Raw genomic sequence first — 18,025 nt, forward strand, 5'->3', positions numbered from 1 at the left:
GCTTTGGGGAAGTTTCTGGAAGGTTCCTTCCCGGAGCTGGGCGATTTCAGGGCTTTGAGGCAGCCTTGGGAAATCAGCACTGAGCTGCTTTTCCTGCCCCAAAAGGGGTTTGGAAATCAGGAGCCCGGGAAGCTGCTCAGCGGCTCCATCCATGTTTCCCTCTGCAAAGCAGCTGATGTTTAACAAATAAACATTTTTATATTTTTTGGTGTAGATTTGGGGGGTTCTGAGTGAGGAATTGGGGTTTTTTTTTCCGTTCTTGTCCACGCAGAGAGCAGCTGCCCAAAACTTAACGCGTCCATCCCCCACCTGTGGAGCTAAAATGCCCAAAAAAGGGTTTTCCTCCAGGAAATAGTGCTCATCCCTCCCCATCCTCCCTCCCAGCTCCTGCTCACCACCACAGCTCAGGCTTGGACACCTCTGGAGAGTTTCCAGGCCAAAATATGGGTTTGGGGTTTTTTTCCCCAACTGGAAATACAAAAATCCATCAAACCCTGGTGCAATCCCGACCTCGGAGTGGCGAATCCCAAATTCCCAGGCATCCACCCCAGCCCTGGGAACCCGCAGCCTGTCCCAAAGGTGGATTGACCCTCTTGGAGGAGAGAAAAGCCCCGGAAAACCCAAAAGCACACAGGAGAGCTTCGTCAGCCTCGGGGTAAATCTTTATTCGGCAGCAGAACCGCGGCGCGGGGAGGGAGGGGAGGAGGGAGGCGGGCAGGGAGCGGCGGCCCCGGGCGGGATTGGGCTTGGGAGCCTTTTCCAAGCGGGAAGATCCCTCGGAGGGTGAGGAAGCAGCCTCAGTGGTGGTGCTGGTGGTGGTGCTGGTGCTGCTGGTCCTCCACCTCGTGCAGGTGCTCGTGGGTGGCGCAGGTGACGCGGGTGACCAGCAGCATCATCTCGCCGAAGCTGATCTGGGCGTCCTTGTTGACGTCCAGGTCCTTCATGATCTGGTCGATGGTGGCCTTGTTCTTCACGTGCTGCCGAGGAGGAGGAGGAGGGTGAGGAGGGCAAAACCCCCTCGTTTGCAACTCAAAAATCTCAAAATTCCCCCTGGCTGGGAAAATCTTTCCTTTGGCTCTAAGTGAGTTCCAAAAATTTTAAAAAAAAGGGATTTTGGGGGTGTTTCTGGTGCGGTTTCTGGGGGGAAAAGGAGATTTTTGGGCTGATTTTTGTGGAGAAGGGGATGAGGGGACCGCGGGTTCACCCAGAGCTGCGGGGGTTCCTTCATGGAGAGCGTTTGGGACGGGGTGGTTGGGCAGGAGAGCGGAGTGGGGAGGGGGTGAATCCCAACCCCGGGGACACCCAGGCCCTGGGGCCCCCTCACCTTGAGGTAATTCGCCAGCTGCTTCTCAATCATCAGCTTGAGCTCCTTCTTGCTCAGGGTGTCCCTGTCCCCCTCCCGCCGGGAGTACTGGTGGAAGACGTCGATGATGACGTCCATGGCCTTCTCCAGCTCCGACAGCGGCTCCTGGCTCTGCTGGCCCTGGGGGAGAAACCAAATGTCCGGGAAAACCTGGGATAACCCATCGGGGTCGGGACCGGGGTCAGGGTCGGGATCGGGGTCGGGATCGGGGTCGGGATCGGGATCGGGGTCGGGGTCAGGGTCGGGATCAGGGTCAGGATCAGGATCGGGGTTGGGATCAGGATTGGGATCAGGATCAGGATCAGGATCAGGATCAGGATCGGGATCGGGATCAGGATCGGGGTCGGGATCAGGATCAGGATCGGGATCGGGATCAGGATCGGGATCGGGATCGGGATCGGGATCAGGATCGGGGTTGGGATCAGGATCAGGATCAGGATCAGGATCAGGGTCAGGATCAGGATCGGGGTTGGGATCAGGATTGGTATCAGGATCAGGATCAGGATCAGGACCGGGATCGGGATCAGGATCGGGATCAGGATCAGGATCGGGATCAGGACCAGGATCAGGATCGGGATCAGGATTAGGATCAGGATCAGGATCGGGATCGGGATCAGGATCAGGATCAGGATCGGGATCGGGATCAGGATCAGGATCGGGATCAGGATTAGGATCAGGATCAGGACACAGCTGGGCTGGGCTCAGCTGTCCCTCGGCTGGGGATGAGCAGGAGCTGTTGGAGTTTCCTCCAAGGAGCCTCAGGAAGGACCTCACAGCCTCTGCCCTGCGCGCCCACAAACGAGAGCTGAGCTTTGTCCCCAAAACCCCAAAATTGTCTAAGCCTGGTTCTGCTGATAAATCAACCAGAGCAGCTGATAACACCCAAAAAAATCTCTGTGGGGACGCAGAGTGGGTGACAACACCCCAAAAAAATCTCTGTGGGGACACAGAGCATCTGATAACACCCCAAAACCCTCAGTGGGGACACAGAGCAGGTGACAACACCCCAAAACCCTCAGTGGGGCTGCAGCTCAGACATCCAGGAGCCTCTTTGGTGGCCAGGAACCTCTCCCAGGAGAAACCCTCTCTCCTCACGGCCCCTGGAGATGGTTTCGCTCAGCCAGGACCCGGCGCTGGGATGAAGAGAAGCTCCCCGAGGATCCCGGGACCTGGAAAAGAGCACGGACACCTTCAGCTCCCCCCGGACTTGCCTTGCTCATCCTGTCACGGCGGTGAGGTCCCCCTGGGGCCGGTGTCACCGCGGGGTCTCTTATAGCCCGGCCCGTTGTGAAATGTGCCCGTTCCAGCCCCGCTCCCGCCCGGCCCCGCAGCGCCCCGCGGTTGCTCAAGGCTCCGGGGCAGTTCCTCTGTGGCTTTTCCCGCAAGGTCGGGGTGGCCCGGGCTCGGGTGGGGGTGGCCCTGTCCCCTCACCTGCTGAGATTCAGCGCTGGCTCCTGGCAAAATCACAAACCCCTTTCCCTTGGGATTCTTCCACAATTTCCCTCCTTTCCTCCCACCCGCGGCTCCATCCCTGCCCAGCTCATTCCCAAAGCTCATCCCGGCACCCCACGGCTTCCCTGAGCGTGGAAAAAACCCCCAAACCCAGCGGCTCCAAGCTCCCCGGAGCCGAGCTCCGAGCGCTGTGTGACAGCGGTGTCACCTGCAGGGAAAGGTGACCCGGGCGTGTTCCCAGCCCGGCAGAGCTCCAGGAGCTCCATTTCCCCCGGCTCCTCCCCAGCCCAGGCGTGCCCTGAGCTGCAGGGCCCAGGTCTGCCTCCAAAGCGCATTTTATCCCGTTTTTATTTTTATTTATTTCCCCCCTTCCCAGCTTTTCCAGGGCTCGGTCCTCACCTCGTGGATTTTTCGCGTTGTTGTTGGCCTGGCAGCTCAGAGCTGCCGAGTTTGGGGGCAAAACGAGATTTTCCTCATTAAAATGAGCTGCCTGCTGGCTCAGCTCGCTCCTCTGGGGTTTGTTGACACCCAGTGGGGACCGAAACAAAGCCCCAGACAGGCCTGGGGCGAGTCCAGGAGCTCCAGAGCATGGAAGGAGCCGCAGCCCTGGGCTTCCAGCGGGAATTTCCTCCTGGAAAAGGCGCTCAGGGCAGGGAGGTTTGGACTCCCCGTCCCTGGAGGTGTCCAGGGAAGGGCTGGACGTCGCTCTGAGTGACCAGGGGCAGGCCGGGCTCCATCCTGGGGGTCTTTCCCAGTGAAATCAGCCCGGGGAGCCGTGATTCCGCCCTCCCGGCCCCCCCAGCCCCCCAGCGCTGGCCGGTGGGGCGCTCTGCTTTCACAACGGGGGGGGTTCTGCCGCTCACAACATCTGGGGACAGTCGGGGGACGTTTCACAACGCGGGGCCGGCGTTGCAGCCTTTGGGTGCAATCTCAGGAAACCTCCTTGGGTCACTCTGATCACCCCGGGGGCGGCAGGGGGACAGGGGTGGGGCACGGGGGGTGGCACGGGGGGGGTCCCTGAGCCCCCAGGCCGGGGGTGGTCAGTGCTGGCACCGCTGTGGTGGCTCTGCGGGGACAAGGGGCAGTGCTGGGGGTCACAGGGTCACAGGGACAGGCGCTGGGGACTCTGGTGGCTCTGCGGGGACAAGGGGCAGTGCTGGGGGTGACAGGGACAGGCGCTGGGGACTCTGGTGGCTCTGCAGGTGTCCTTGCAGGGGAACAGCAGCTTTGTCACCCCACCCTGGGCTGCCCCCCCCTCGGGACGGGTGAGGAGACGGGAAATACTCGGAGAATCTCAAGCCATGCTTTATTGTGCCGTGAGCGGGGCTGTCCCGAGCAGGCTGGGAGCAGCCAGAGCCCAATTCCCAAATTCCCAAAGCTTCCCTCTGCCAGGTTTCCGTGCCCAGGCTCAGTCCTGGTCGGGCCCGCAGCGCTCGGAGCCGTGGCTGATGCGGTGGGCGTCGTCGGCCACCTTGCTCAGCACGATGGTGAACTCCTCGAAGCTCAGCTCCTTGTCCTTGTTCAGGTCGGTCTCTTGGAAAAGCTTCTCCAGGTATCCAGCCTGGTTCCTGTTCTGTGATTGGGGACAGGACAGGGGGGTCACGTCCCTCCCCGGGGGAGCCTTCAGCTCCTTCCCTGCCCTGGGAAGGGTTTGGGAGCTGCAGGATGTCCCGACCCTCCCCTGCCTTGCCCTTAGCCCCAGGTGGAACCCCAGAGGAGACAGGGCTTTGTCCCAAACCCCATTTGGGGACAGGTTTTTGTCCCAAACCCCAGAGGGGACAGGATTTTATCCCAAACCCCATTTGAGGACAGGATTTTATCCCAAACCCCACTGGGGACAGGGCTTTGTCCCAAACCCCATTTGGGGACAGGTTTTTGTCCCAAACCCCAGAGGGGACAGGGCTTTGTCCCAAACCCCATTGAGGACAGGATTTTATCCCAAACCCCATTTGGGGACAGGGCTTTGTCCCAAACCCCATTTGGGGACAGGGCTTTGTCCCAAACCCCACTGGGGACAGGGTTTTGTCCCAAACCCCAGAGGGAACAGGGTTTTATCCCAAACCCCATTGAGGACAGGGTTTTGTCCCAAACCCCATTTGGGACAGGGTTTTGTCCCAAACCCCATTTGGGGACAGGGCTTTGTCCCAAACCCCGCGGCAGGAGGAAGAGGAGGGCTGAGCCCCAGCGTGGGGGTCACCAGGAGCCCCCAGCCCTGCTCCCCATCCCGGGGGATCGTCCCCCCAGCACTCACGCAGCTCCCCAGGAAGGACGGCGCCTGCTCCGTCAGCAGCGTCCTGAAGTCGCCGAGGCTGAGCAGGTCGATCTCGCCCTGGCGGATGCTGTACTGGTGGAAAACGTCCACCACGGTCTGCAGGGCCTTCTCCAAGGTGCAATTCCCGGGGAACTGCCGGCTCCCGGCGTGGCTGTGGCTGCTGGAGGACATGGCTGAGCTCCGGAGGTACCTGCAGGACAAACCTCGGAGTCGTGAGAGGAGACAAAAACCAGCGGCAGCTGCGCCTGGAGCCTCGTCCTGCTGGGGCTGAGCCCGGGGCACCTTCAGCTCCCTGGTGCGGAGCAGAAAATGAGGGGATTTGGGGAAATTGCCGGGATCCGGCTCCAGTTTGGCTTTTCCAGGGAAGCGGCTCCTTCCCACACACCTGGGGACGCTTTTCAGGTGAGGGCAGCAGGGTCAGGCCACCACGGGGGGTTCAGGGCACAGGGCACAGAATTAGCGGTGCCTCCACCAAGGATGGCACCAAAACGCCAAGAATTCATTTTCCAACCCAAACCGACCTCCTGCTCCACCCCGAGGTGAATCCACCGCCCTGGGCTGAGGCCGCGTCCCAAACCGCTTCTCCCTCATCGCTCTCCCTTCCAGGACCGGCCTCGTCCCACTCACCCTGGTCTCCGAGGAGGCTTTGCAGGGGATGGATCCGTCGGTGTGACCCGGGAGCCTGGACCGGCCTTTTTATACCTGTCTGAGGTCCTCTTTCATCAGAGCTGGTGACACACCTGCCACAAGCATCGGCTTGAGCTCCCATTTCCCGCACCTGGAAATTGCCAGGTGGGAACCCTGCAGCCCCTCCCGGCCTCATTCCTCCGCTCAGCAGTTCCTGGTTGCACCCACCGGCTTTGGAAATGTTCTTCTTGCCCCCTCCATCACCTCTGACAGGGCTCAGGGAGGGGAAAAACCCCGGCTTTGTCACAGCTCCACGGCGAGGGCAAGGCCGTTCGAGAAGTTGCCGAAACTTGGGGAGTTTTGCAACGCCAGGAGAAATTTGCTCATTTTCCTTCTGCTGCAGGAGCAGATGGGGTTGTTTCTCCTGGAAACAGGGATGGCTTTGTCCCCTGGACGGGTTTTTAATGTGATTTCTGTTTTCTGCCAGCCCAGCTGACTGGACACCGCCCAAGACAACGCAGCAGTATTTTATAACTTGTTTTCCAGAATATTTTCCATTGTCTTCTGTTTGTGCCAGACCTCTGCTCGCGCTCCAGAGGTTTTTCTGGAGGAAACTGGGCCCAAAACCAGAAGAAAACCCAAATCAGGGTGTTCTCTGGCCGGTGCAGGAACTGCCCCGTGTTTTGCAATTGTCACCTCCGTGTCACGCGTGTTAGGGACGAGAAGGGGCGGACAATGGGGAGATTTAAAATCCGACAATGGGTGGGAGGAAGGGGGAAGGACCAGCCCAGCCCGGGGTGCCCATCCCTGTTTGGAGATGTTCCTGTGTCCCCAGGGCATTGCAGGGATTGGATTCCGGTATCCCTGACTCACTTCACTGCTGCTTTTGTTTCCCGCTCCTTTCCGAGTGTCCCCCACCCCAAAATGGAGTGTCCTCCACCCCAAACCAGTGTCCCCCACCCCAAAATGGAGTGTCCCCCACCCCAAACCAGTGTCCCCCACCCCAAACCAGTGTCACCCACCCCAAACCAGTGTCCCCCACCCCAAACCGGAGTGTCCCCCACCCCAAAATGGAGTGTCCCCCACCCCAAACCAGTGTCACCCACCCCAAACCAGTGTCCCCCACCCCAAAATGGAGTGTCACCCACCCCAAAATGGAGCGTCCCCCACCCCAAACCAGTGTCACCCACCCCAAACCAGAGTGTCCCCCACCCCAAACCAGTGTCACTCACCCCAAACCAGTGTCCCCCACCCCAAAATGGAGTGTCCCCCACCCCAAACCAGTGTCACCCACCCCAAACCAGAGTGTCCCCCACCCCAAACCAGTGTCACCCACCCCAAAATGGAATGTCCCCCACCCCAAACCAGTGTCCCCCACCCCAAACCAGTGTCACCCACCCCAAACCAATGTCCCCCACCCCAAACCAGTGTCACCCACCCCAAAATGGAATGTCCCCCACCCCAATCCGCATCCTGGTTCCCCAGCTGGCAGGAAAAGCGACAGGCGCTCTGCTGCAGCTCCCACACGCTGTCCCTTTCCCAACTTTCCCATTTTATCCCTAAAACCCGAGGGGGAGGCAGCTGGCGATGCCCAGCCCACCCCAACCCCGCTGGTTTCACCCGGGACAGGCTCCTGGAGCTGTGGGTGTCCCCTCAGTGTCCTCACTGACGGATCCAGGAGCTTTTTCCCACTCCCGTTTCTGTCCCCAGGAGCCCACGGTGGCTTTTAGGTGTGTGGTGACCTCGGGGACGTGTCCCCAACCATGAAACTTTTGACTCCTTCTGCGGAGCTGCCGCTGCTCTGAGCGGCTCCCAGGATGGAGCCCCCGGAACCCCCGGAGCCCTCGGAACCCCTCGGCCTTGGTTGTTTTGGGGGTTGCACAAACGTCCCACACACCCCTGGGATGGGGCACCCCCAGAATGTGGCACCCTCGGGATGTGACACCCCTCGAATGTGGCACCCTCGGGATGTGACACCCCCAGAATGTGACACCCTTGGAATGGGAGACCCTCAAAATGTGGCAGCCTCGAAGTGTGGCACCCCCAGAATGTGAACCCCCTGGGATTTGACACCCCCGGGGGGTGACACTCCTCGAATGTGGCACCCCCAGAATGTGACCCCCCCTGGGATGTGACACCCTCGGAATGTGACACCCCCAGAATATGGCATCCCCAGAATGTGGCACCCCCAGAATGTGACCCCCCCCTGGATTTGACACCCCCTGGGGTTTGACACCCCCGCGATGTGACACCCCCAAGATGTGGCAGCCGAACACGGAACACAGCTGGGTTTGTTGCTCAGAGGAAAGAGGTTTTATTTCAATGCCACCAAGCAGAAGCAGGTGACAAAGGTTTGGTTACGGGCAGGGGCTGAGGCTCCACGCGAGTCCCGTGGCTCAGCCAGCGTGGGAGAGGTTTCAGTGCCGGTGCCCGTGGCCGTGGCCGTGGCCGTGGCCGTGGCCAGCACCAGGGCCCTCGTGGGACCTGTTGTGGGCATCGATGGCCACGAGGCTCAGCGTGGTCAGGAACTCGGTGAACTTGAGGCGGCCGTCGTGGTTGGCGTCGGCTTTGGCGAAGAGCTGGCTGATGTAGGTGTCGGTGCTCGTGTTGGGCTGCGGGGGGACAAGCGGGGAGCAGAGTCAGCTCGGGCTGAACCCCAAAAAAAACCCTTTTGGGGAAGCTCCCGAGCGCCTCCATCCCCAGGGATCCCGCAGCGCTCAGCTCCTCCATCCTTGGAAGCGTCCAGGGTGAGATCCGACCCTGGCGGGAGCTGTCCCTGCCCAACACCCCCGGAACGAGGGGATCTCCCAGGCCCTTCCCCCCCAGCCCATCCCGGGGCTCCGGGACCTCACCGGCGCCGTGTTCCGGAGGAAAGGCTCGGCCGTGTCCTTGAGCAGCTTGGAGAACTCGTTCTTGCTCAGGTAGTCGTCGATGGGGCGCCGCGCCGCGTACCGGTGGTAGACGTTGATGGCGCATTCCAGCGCCAGCTCCAGGTCGGTTTTCATCCTGCTGGGAAGGGACAAAGGGCACAAACCTTGGAGGGAACCCCGGGCTGGCAGTCCACTCATCCCAGGGGCTCCGGCTGGAAGGAGCCGCTCACCTCGGAGGAGTTCTGGGCTCTGCAGGAGCAGCGGGGATGGATGGAGTGATGCTCAGCTGGGGAATGACACCTTTTATACCCTCCCAGGGCTGCAGCCTCCGCTTCCCTCCGGGCCAGTAACCCCGGGAATTGTGCAAGGCAGCGCAGCACGCCCAGGTGAGCATTTCGTGTTTCTCACCCGGCTCCAGGAACTCTTCTCCAGGGAGGGGAAGCCCCAAACCCATCAGGCAAAACAAGGAAACGCCAAAAATGACATCGGTGACAGGGCGGCCCCGGGGGTCAGCGATGGCACAGGGGCTTTTCCAGAACATTCCCCCAGCGTTTGAGGGAGATGTTGGCAGAGGAACTTTTCCCGCTGGGGGTCTCCAGCGGGATGACGCTGGTTTCGATCAGTTGGGGGTGATGTTTTTGGTGAATTTGGCTGCTGGGTGTGGCCAGCACATCCCACCCCTCCATGGGGACATCCCAGGGACTCGTGTCGGAGCTCTGCCAGCCGGGCCTGGGAGGTGGCACTTCCCAGCAGCTGGAATTGCTGCCTGGCGACAACCCAGGGCATTGGCAAATGCTGCCCGTCCCCAGCTGTCCCCCCAGTCCCGGGGGGCATCCCAGTGCCCCACACGGAGCCCTCCCGGTATTCCCAGTGCCCGGAAGGAGCTGCTAAACCCCAGTTTGTCTGGAGGGGGCTGGGGAGGAGCCCCAGGATTCCGATTTTTGGCCATTAAGGTTTTTGGGAAGTGGGGATGGCAGCGGTGGTGAAACATCTCCCGAGCAGCCCGGGAACCGCTGCCAGGAAAAGACGGAATTGCAAAAGAGGGAGACAAAGGAGTTTGGGATGGGGACGGGCAGGTCCTTGCCGGGAAAGGGACACGCAGAGGGACACGGGTGACCCGACAGGGACACGGGTTGAGACAAGCCTGGGGATGTGCGAGGGCGTGGCTGGGCCACGTGGGGAGGGGACAGGGACACCTGTGAGCCATGGGGACACAGAGGGGACAGGGACACCTGTGAGCCGTGGGGACAGAGAGGGGACAGGGACACCTGTGAGCCGTGGGGACAGAGAGGGGACAGGGACACCTGTGAGCCGTGGGGACAGAGAGGGGACAGGGACACCTGTGAGCCATGGGGAGCAGGGACAGGGACACCTGTGAGCTATGGGGAGCAGGGACAGGGACACCTGTGAGCCGTGGGGACAGAGAGGGGACAGGGACACCTGTGAGCCATGGGGAGCAGGGACAAGGACACCTGTGAGCCATGGGGACAGAGAGGGGACAGGGACACCTGTGAGCTATGGGGACAGAGAGGGGACAGGGACACCTGTGAGCCGTGGGGACAGAGAGGGGACAGGGACACCTGTGAGCTATGGGGAGGGGACAGGGACACCTGTGAGCCATGGGGACAGAGAGGGGACAGGGACACCTGTGTGCCATGGGGAGCAAGGACAGGGACACCTGTGAGCCGTGGGGATAGAGAGGGGACAGGGACACCTGTGAGCCATGGGGATAGAGAGGGGACAGGGACACCTGTGAGCCATGGGGATAGAGAGGGGACAGGGACACCTGTGTGCCATGGGGACACAGAGGGGACAGGGACACCTGTGAGCTATGGGGACAGAGAGGGGACAGGGACACCTGTGAGCCGTGGGGACACAGAGGGGACAGGGACACCTGTGAGCCATGGGGACAGAGAGGGGACAGGGACACCTGTGAGCCGTGGGGACAGAGAGGGGACAGGGACACCTGTGAGCCGTGGGGACACAGAGGGGACAGGGACACCTGTGAGCCATGGGGACAGAGAGGGGACAGGGACACCTGTGAGCCGTGGGGACAGAGAGGGGTGGCTGGGGAGGGAGGGAGGGACAGGCGCTCACTGTGGCTCCTCCTGTTGCCATTCGCTGCCCCAAATCCCCCAAATCCCCCGGAAACCGCGTGCCCGGACAGCGCTGCAGCCCCGTTCTCTGGGGATCCGCTGAGCCTGGAGGGATGGATTTGGGTTTTTCCCTAAACCTTAGAATCCCGGGATCACAGGGATTGGAAAAGCTCCGTCATCACGTCAGGGCTGTGCCCCAAACCCGGAGCACCGGGAAGCGGCTGCTCCGCAAACCGCGCCCCGGGCAGGAACGCGGCCGAAACCCCGCGGCACCGGGGCTGGGGAGGGGGCGAGGGTCCCGCCTGCCACGGCGGCAGCTGCGGGACAGACCCCGCTCACCGCGACCCCAGCCCCGGGCGCTCCCCGGCCGCCCGTCCCGGCGGGGTTCAGCAGCTCCCGGGAGCGCAGGGCAGCAGCGGCGGGGCACGGCTGACTCAGCCCGGCCTGGCTGCCGGGGAGCGGCCCCGGGGGCGGCTCCAGAGGCCTCGGGGAACGCAGAATCCGCCCCGGGGCAGAGCCAGACCCAGCCCGGGATCGCTCCCGGCCCCGGCGGAGGGCGAGCGGGGGCTTCCCCCAGCGACAACACCCGCGCCCCGGGGAGAGACGGCACAAAACGCTTCGTTTGAATCAAAATTTATTGAAATGGCATCGGGAGGACAACGGGAAGGTCCCAGAGAGCGGTGACAGGGCCCTGCCCTCACTTCCTGCGTGGCATCTTGTCCGGCAGGTCCTGGAAGAAGTCGTTGCACATCATGGCCATGCAGGCCAGGAAGGTCACGTACTCCTGGAAATCCACCTCGCTGTCGCTGTTGCTGTCCAGGTTGCTCATGAGCTTCTGTAAACTCGCCTCGCTGGTTTGTTTCTGCCCGGGGGGAAGGGAAAAACGGGGCGTTAAACTCGTGGTTTGCGCGTCCCGGGATTCCCGGGATTCCCGGGGGATGCGGCGCTTACGCTGAAGCTCGGCAGCTCCTTCAGGAGCAGCTCCTTCAGCTCCGCCTTGCTCAGCTTGTACTTGTCGCCCTCCTTGCCCGAGTACTTGTGGAAGGTGGCGACCATCACGGCCAGCGCCTGCTCCAGGGGACACTCCATGGCGACAGCGGCAAGCCTGGGGACACAGGGACGGGACACCGGAGTTTGGAATCCTCGGGCCCCTCCCAGCCCCCAGCACATCCCGGGATGCGCCCTGGTTCTCCCCCGGTTCCCTCTCGGTTCCCTCTCGGTTCCCTCCCCGGTCTCTCCCCGGTCCCTCCCCGGTTCCTCCCTGGTCTCTCCCCGGTTCCTCCCCGGTTCCTCCCTGGTCTCTCCCCGGTTCCTCCCCGGTTCCTCCCCGGTCTCTCCCAGGTTCTCTCCCCGGTTCCTCCCCGGTTCCTCCCCGGTTCCCTCTCGGTTCCCTCCCCGGTTCCTCCCCGGTCTCTCCCCGGTTCTCTCCCCGGTCTCTCCCCGGTTCTCTCCCCGGTCCCTCCCCGGTCTCTCCCCGGTCTCTCCCCGGTCTCTCCCCGGTTCTCTCCCCGGTTCCCCCTCCCGCTCCGGCCGGGCTGGGACACTCCCGGACAGAGGGAAAAGCGGGGAGGCCGCAGCCCCCTCGGGCAGGGAAGGAGCTCAGGAGCTTTTCCAGCCCAGGCAGGTGAAATCCGAATTCCCGGCGGGAACCTCCCGCTCCTGCCGGGGGATGCGGCAACATCTGGAGAACACCTGGAGAGGGGAGAGAGGGGGCGAAGGGACTCACCGAGAGCTCGGACGGGGCACGGGAGGACGGGAGGGAGGAAGGGGAGCCGGAGCCAGGCCCTGGCATTTATAGCCCGGCCTGGACACACCCGGCCGGGGCGGCACCGCCGCTCCCCAGCCCGCCCGGACACGGCTGGGAAAGGAGAAAAGGAGGAGAAAGGAAACCCCGGGAGCTGCCACGAGGGGCTGGGCTGGCTGAGGAGGAGCAAAACGTGCCCGTGGGGCTGGCCAGGGACCACCTGGGCCGGCAGAACCCCTGGGGCAGGTGGCGCTGCCAGGTGCCACCCGCGCCGCTCCCGGCAGCATCCCCGGGGATGTCCGGGAGCCAGCGGGGCTCGGCCGCGGGGGTGGTGTCGAGACGAGGAGGTTTTTTTTCTGTTTTCCAGTCGCCTGGCAGCGATTTCTGTTTCCCGTCGCCGCTCCCCGTTGTGTAACGGAGCTGTTTCGGTGGCGGCGTGGCCCGGGCACGAGTGCGGGAGCTGCGGGGAGCTGCGGGAACCGGCTCCTTCCAGCCCCGAGTGTCCCTCAGCCGCCGCAGGGGCCGGAGCGACAAAAACGGGGACAAATCTCCCACCCTCGGGGGGATTTGGGAGCTCCCCAAGCCCCCCTCGGTGCCTCCCCAGCTCGGGGGGGGTCTGTACGTTTTGGCAGGAGAAGCGCCCGAGGTTGAAGCTCCTCACCCCGTTAGCGAGTGGGAATTTGTGGGAGTTACTGGGAAGGGCAGAAGCTCCGGGGGCTCTTTATGAAGGGGCTGGGGAAAGTTTGGAGCTCCTGGAAGGACCTGGAAGGGCTCAGGAAAGAGCTGGAGGATTTGGGGACGGGGTCTGGCAGCTCTGCCCCGCTTTTGGGGGGGTTTTACACGATTGTTTCTCTGGAAAGCCGGAGAGCAGCTTTGAGGGTTGCCCGGATGCGGGCACCGGGGACACGCTGTGCCTTCGTGTCCCCCCAGCCCTGAGGTGTCACCCAGGGCACCTCGTGGCCACCCGAATCCTCTCTGTGCTGGCCTGAAGCGCCCCGAACCCTCCCCAGAACATTCGGGCTGGGGGAGGAAGGTCCAAGAGCTGTTTTTGCTCAAACTTCTCCAAAAAAAGCGACAAAAACGCCTCCCGGGGCTGAGCCGAGCAGTGGAAAAACCCACGGAGATGGAGGAAGGGCTGAGTCACCCTGTGCCCGCTGCCTGGAACCCAGCTGGGACCGGGGAGAACCTGAGCAGAACCCCCAGAACCCAGCTGAGATTGGGGAGAACCTGAACAGAACCCCCAGAACCCAGCTGGGACCGGGGAGAACCTGAACAGAACCCCCAGAACCCAGCTGGGACCGGGCAGAACCTGAGCTGAACCCCCAGAACCCAGCTGGGACCGGGGAGAACCTGAACAGAACCCCCAGAACCCAGCTGGGACCGGGGAGAACCTGAGCAGAACCCCCAGAACCCAGCTGAGATTGGGGAGAACCTGAACAGAACCCCCAGAACCCAGCTGGGACTGGGCAGAACCTGAGCTGAACCCCCAGACTCAGACTGGGACTGGGCAGAACCTGAACAGAACCCCCAGAACCCAGCTGGGACTGGGGAGAACCTGAACAGAACCCCCAGAACCCAGCTGAGACTGGGGAGAGCCTGAGCAGAACCCCCAGAACCCAGCTGGGACCGGGGAGAACCTGAGCAGAACCCCCAGAACCCAGCTGAGATTGGGGAGAACCTGAACAGAACCCCCAGAACCCAGCTGGGACCGGGCAGAACCTGAACAGAACCCCCAGAACCCAGCTGAGATTGGGGAGAACCTGAACAGAACCCCCAGAACCCAGCTGAGATTGGGGAGAACCTGAGCAGAACCCCCAGAACCCAGCTGGGACCGGGGAGAACCTGAACAGAACCCCCAGACTCAGACTGAGAAGAGACCCCAGAACTCAGGCGGGACCGGGGAAAAGCTTTTATTGAGAGCTCGGGCCCGCAGCTTCACTTCCTGCGGTGCTGCTTGCCGGGGTCGTCCTTGAAGAACTCGTTGAAGCCCATGGTGATGCAGGCCAGGAAACAAACGTACTCCTTGAAATCCACCTCGCTGTCCTTGTTGTGGTCCAGGTCGTTCACCAGCCGCTTGAACTCGGCCTCGTCCATTTGTTTCTGCCAGGGGAGAGGGTTTGGGGTGAGGGGCTGCCCCTTCCCACCCCCCTGCCCAGCCCCAGGGAGGGTTTTCCCTTCGCCTCTGGGAGGAGGAGTCCTCGGCAGTGCCCGAAAGTGCCCAAAGATCCTCCCGGATGTGGGAAAATTTGGCTAAAAATATTTAAAAAAAATTTTAGAATCGCCTCCCGGTTGAAACCACAAGCCAAAGAAAGGGAAGTGGGGGTTAAAAAAAAAAATGATTAAAAAAATTAAATGGAAATCGGGTGATTTCCTTTGCCGAACAAAATATTTCTGTGGGTTTAAAAATTAAAAAAAAAAAAGAATTTAATTGGGGGCTGCGCCTCCCCCAGCTGAGCCCCTCGGGCCCTCGTCCCTCCCCTTCCCCGTGGGATAAATCCACCGGGTTCCACTCGGGGAATTTCAGAGACCCCCCCGGGCCGGGGGTGTCCCGGGGGTGTCCTGGGGGTGTCCCGGGGGTGACTCCGGGGGTGTCCCGGGGGTGTCCCGGGGGTGTCCTGGGGGGGTCCCGGGGGTGTCCCGGGGTGTCCTGGGGGTGTCCCGGGGGTGTCCTGGGGGTCCCCGGGGGTGTCCCGGGGATGTCCCGGGGGTGTCCTGGGGGTGACTCCGGGGGTGTCCCGGGGGTGTCCTGGGGGTGACTCGGGGGTGTTCCGGGGGTGTTCCGGGGGTGTCCTGGGGGTGTCCCGGGGGTGTCCCGGGGGTGTCCTGGGGGTGTCCCGGGGGTGTCCTGGGGGTGTCCCGGGGGTGTTCCGGGGGTGTCCTGGGGGTGTCCCGGGGGTGTTCCGGGGGTGTCCTGGGGGTGTCCCGGGGGTGTCCCGGGGGTGTCCTGGGGGTGTCCCGGGGGTCCCCGGGGGTGTCCTGGGGGTGTCCCGGAGGTGTCCTGGGGGTGTCCCGGGGGTGTCCCTGGGGGTGTCCCGGGGGTGTCCCGGGGGTGTCCTGGGTGTGTCCTGGGGGTCCCCGAGGGTGTCACGGGGGTGTCCTGGGGGTGTCCTGGGGGTGTCCTGGAGGTGTCCCGGGGGTGTCCCGGGGGTGTCCCGGGGTGTCCTGGGGGTCCCCGGGGGTGTCCCGGGCGTGTCCCGGGGTGTCCCGGGGGTGTCCTGGGGGTCCCCGGAGGTGTCCTGGGGGTGTCCTGGGGGTGACTCCGGGGGTGTCCTGGGGGTGTTCCGGGGGTGTTCCGGGGGTGTTCCGGGGGTGTCCCGGGGGTGTTCCGGGGGTGTCTCGGGGGTGTCTCGGGGGTGTCCTGGGGGTGTCCCGGGGGTGTCCCGGGGGTGACTGCGGGGGTGTCCCCAGGGGTGTCCCGGGGGTGTCCCGGGGGTGACTGCGGGGGTGTCCCGGGGTGTCCCGGGGGTGTCCCGGGGGTGTCCCGGGGGTGACTCCGGGGGTGTCCCGGGGGTGTCCCGGGGGTGACTCCGGGGGTGTCCCGGGGTGTCCCGGGGGTGTCCTGGGGGTGTCCTGGGGGTGTCCCGGGGGTGTCTCGGGGGTGTCCTGGGGGTGTCCTGGGGGTGTCCCGGGGGTGACTCCGGGGGTGTCCCGGGGGTGTTCCGGGGGTGTTCCGGGGGTGTTCCGGGGGTGTCCCGGGGGTGTCCCGGGGGTGTCCTGGGGGTGTCCCGGGCGTGTCCCGGGGGTGTCCCGGGGGTGTCCTGGGGGTGTCCTGGGTGTGTCCTGGGGGTCCCCGGGGGTGTCCCGGGGGTGACTCCGGGGGTGTCCCGGGGGTGTCCCGGGGATGTCCTGGGGGTGTCCCGGGGGTGTCCCGGGGGTGTCCCGGGGGTGTCCCGGGGTGTCCCGGGGGTGTCCCCGGGGGTGTCCCGGGGTGTCCCGGGGGTGTCCCGGGGGTGTCCTGGGGGTGTCCCGGGCGTGTCCCGGGGGTGTCCCGGGGGTGTCCTGGGGGTGTCCTGGGTGTGTCCTGGGGGTCCCCGGGGGTGTCCCGGGGGCGTCCCCGGGGGTGTCCCGGGGGTGTCCTGGGGGTGTCCCGGGGGTGTCCTGGGGGTGTCCCGGGGGTGTCCCGGGGGTGACTCCGGGGGTGTCCCGGGGGTGTCCCGGGGGTGTCCCGGGGGTTTCCTGGGGGTGTCCTGGGGGTGTCCCGGGGCTGTCCCGGGGGTGTCCCGGGGGTGTCCCGGGGGTGTCCCGGGGTGTCCCCGCGGCCACTCACGCTCCCGAAGATGGGCAGCTCCTTGTTCAGCAGCTCCTTCAGCTCCGCCTTGCTCAGCTTGTACTTGTCGCCCTCCTTGCCCGAGTACTTGTGGAAGGTGGTGACCATCACGGCCAGCGCCTGCTCCAGGGGACACGCCATGGCCAGCCTGGGGACACACACAGCGGGGACACCCTCAGCACCTCCCCGGGCGGGTTTTGGGGTGCTGCGGGGGGCAGGGACTCACCGGCTCAGCGCGGATCAGCTCCCCGGGGAGTCTCGGTGCCGCAGCCCGGGCTCTGCGGGCATTTATAGCCCGGTGGGGCTGGCACGGCCCCCCCGGCAGCCCCGAGCCCCCCGCCCTCCCCAGCGCCTCCCCAAAGCCGCTTTCGCCCGCGCCCCATTTTTGCCTAACGAGCTGTGTGATGCCATTAGCGGGAGGTGCGGGGTGCCCCGCACCCCTCGGGGCCCCCCCGGGTCACCGGCACCCCCAAAACCGCCCGGGACCCCGCGACGGGGGGAGCGGAGCTCTTCCAGCCCGGTGACCCCAATGCCGGCCAGGATTTGGGGCTGTGGAGGTGACACCGGGTGTATTTGGGGTTGGAGAGGTGACACCGGGTGTATTTGGGGCTCTGAAGGTGACACCGGGTGTATTTGGGGCTGTGGAGGTGACACCGGGTGTATTTGGGGCTCTGGAGGTGACACCGGGTGTATTTGGGGCTCTGAAGGTGACACCGGGTGTATCTGGGGCTCTGGAGGTGACACCGGGTGTATTTGGGGCTCTGGAGGTGACACCGGGTGTATTTGGGGTTGGAGAGGTGACACCGGGTGTATTTGGGGGCTGTGGAGGTGACACCGGGTGTATTTGGGGCTGGGGAGGTGACACCGGGTGTATTTGGGGGCTGTGGAGGTGACACCGGGTGTATTTGGGGCTCTGGAGGTGACACCGGGTGTATTTGGGGCTGTGGAGGTGACACCGGGTGTATTTGGGGTGGTCCCTGTCCCCCAGGTGCCGCAGCAGCTGCCCGGGGCTGAGCTGAGCCCGTTCTTGTGGCACGGGGGGACAGCGGTGACAAGGAGGGGACACTCGCTGGCCTGGCACTCCTGGCATCAGCCAGGACGGGGGGGTCGGTGCTGTCCCAGCCTCTCGGGGGAGGGAACACCCGATCCTCTGGGATCTCTGGGATCCTCTGGGATCTCTGGGATCTCTGGGATCTCTGGGATCCTCTGGGATTTCTGGGATTTCTGGGATCTCTGGGATCTCTGGGATCCTCTGGGATCTCTGGGATCCTCTGGGATCCTCTGGGATCTCTGGGGTCCTCTGGGATTTCTGGGATCCTCTGGGATCTCTGGGA

The 18,025-nt window shown here is 63.8% G+C and overlaps 5 protein-coding genes across 7 annotated transcripts; all 5 read right to left on the reverse strand.

Moving 5' to 3' along the window:
• Positions 1-644: 644 nt before the first annotated feature.
• On the reverse strand, positions 645-2,998 carry LOC111939564 (protein MRP-126-like). 2 transcript variants are annotated; one of them, XM_023941839.2, is made up of 4 exons: positions 2,795-2,998; positions 2,430-2,532; positions 1,325-1,483; positions 645-977 (listed from the first exon to the last, which is right to left on the reverse strand). In XM_023941839.2, the coding sequence occupies exons 3-4, from the start codon at positions 1,439-1,441 to the stop codon at positions 798-800; spliced, it is 297 nt and encodes a 98-aa protein (XP_023797607.2). In that variant the 5' UTR covers positions 1,442-1,483; positions 2,430-2,532; positions 2,795-2,998; the 3' UTR covers positions 645-797. The 2 variants fall into 2 exon arrangements, with proteins under 2 accessions (XP_023797607.2, XP_023797608.1); XM_023941840.2 differs by lacking the exons at positions 2,430-2,532; positions 2,795-2,998 and adding an exon at positions 2,575-2,628.
• A 1,106-nt stretch (positions 2,999-4,104) lies between these two features.
• Positions 4,105-6,170, reverse strand: LOC111945772 (protein S100-A8-like). Of its 2 annotated transcripts, XM_086866091.1 has the most exons (4): positions 5,943-6,168; positions 5,715-5,827; positions 5,067-5,277; positions 4,105-4,388 (listed from the first exon to the last, which is right to left on the reverse strand). In XM_086866091.1, the coding sequence occupies exons 3-4, from the start codon at positions 5,256-5,258 to the stop codon at positions 4,224-4,226; spliced, it is 357 nt and encodes a 118-aa protein (XP_086722217.1). In that variant the 5' UTR covers positions 5,259-5,277; positions 5,715-5,827; positions 5,943-6,168; the 3' UTR covers positions 4,105-4,223. The 2 variants fall into 2 exon arrangements, with proteins under 2 accessions (XP_086722217.1, XP_086722216.1); XM_086866090.1 differs by having other exon boundaries at positions 5,715-6,170.
• Positions 6,171-8,080: 1,910 nt separating this feature from the next.
• On the reverse strand, positions 8,081-8,846 carry LOC111939523 (protein S100-A12-like). The gene is made up of 3 exons (XM_023941796.2): positions 8,815-8,846; positions 8,567-8,720; positions 8,081-8,326 (listed from the first exon to the last, which is right to left on the reverse strand). The coding sequence occupies exons 2-3, from the start codon at positions 8,717-8,719 to the stop codon at positions 8,132-8,134; spliced, it is 348 nt and encodes a 115-aa protein (XP_023797564.2). The 5' UTR covers position 8,720; positions 8,815-8,846; the 3' UTR covers positions 8,081-8,131.
• Positions 8,847-11,297: 2,451 nt separating this feature from the next.
• LOC111939565 (protein S100-A4-like) lies at positions 11,298-12,496 on the reverse strand. Its single transcript, XM_086866093.1, has 3 exons — positions 12,407-12,496; positions 11,632-11,785; positions 11,298-11,542 (listed from the first exon to the last, which is right to left on the reverse strand). The coding sequence occupies exons 2-3, from the start codon at positions 11,767-11,769 to the stop codon at positions 11,378-11,380; spliced, it is 303 nt and encodes a 100-aa protein (XP_086722219.1). The 5' UTR covers positions 11,770-11,785; positions 12,407-12,496; the 3' UTR covers positions 11,298-11,377.
• Positions 12,497-14,319: 1,823 nt separating this feature from the next.
• Positions 14,320-16,977, reverse strand: LOC111939525 (protein S100-A4-like). The gene is made up of 2 exons (XM_023941797.2): positions 16,692-16,977; positions 14,320-14,524 (listed from the first exon to the last, which is right to left on the reverse strand). Exons 1-2 carry the CDS (start codon positions 16,830-16,832, stop codon positions 14,360-14,362), a joined length of 306 nt encoding a protein of 101 aa, XP_023797565.2. The 5' UTR covers positions 16,833-16,977; the 3' UTR covers positions 14,320-14,359.
• Between the last annotated feature and the right edge of the window lie 1,048 nt (positions 16,978-18,025).

This window comes from Cyanistes caeruleus, chromosome 30 (genome assembly GCF_971803275.1).
Source record: "Cyanistes caeruleus chromosome 30, bCyaCae1.hap1.1, whole genome shotgun sequence".
Classification (NCBI taxonomy): Eukaryota; Metazoa; Chordata; class Aves; order Passeriformes; family Paridae; genus Cyanistes; species Cyanistes caeruleus.

Coding starts and splice junctions, on each gene's coding strand:
- LOC111939565 (XM_086866093.1), bottom strand. CDS start 11,769: ATGGAGTGTCCCCTGGAGCAGGCGCTGGCCGTGATGGTCGCCACCTTC. Junction 11,543..11,631: donor AGGAGCTGCCGAGCTTCAGC/GTAAGCGCCGCA, acceptor CCCCCCGGGCAG/AAACAAACCAGCGAGGCGAG.
- LOC111939523 (XM_023941796.2), bottom strand. CDS start 8,719: ATGAAAACCGACCTGGAGCTGGCGCTGGAATGCGCCATCAACGTCTAC. Junction 8,327..8,566: donor TCCTCCGGAACACGGCGCCG/GTGAGGTCCCGG, acceptor GTCCCCCCGCAG/CCCAACACGAGCACCGACAC.
- LOC111945772 (XM_086866090.1), bottom strand. CDS start 5,258: ATGTCCTCCAGCAGCCACAGCCACGCCGGGAGCCGGCAGTTCCCCGGG. Junction 4,389..5,066: donor CGTCCTTCCTGGGGAGCTGC/GTGAGTGCTGGG, acceptor CCCCAATCACAG/AACAGGAACCAGGCTGGATA.
- LOC111939525 (XM_023941797.2), bottom strand. CDS start 16,832: ATGGCGTGTCCCCTGGAGCAGGCGCTGGCCGTGATGGTCACCACCTTC. Junction 14,525..16,691: donor AGCTGCCCATCTTCGGGAGC/GTGAGTGGCCGC, acceptor CTCCCCTGGCAG/AAACAAATGGACGAGGCCGA.
- LOC111939564 (XM_023941840.2), bottom strand. Junction 978..1,324: donor AGCTGGCGAATTACCTCAAG/GTGAGGGGGCCC, acceptor CCTCCTCGGCAG/CACGTGAAGAACAAGGCCAC.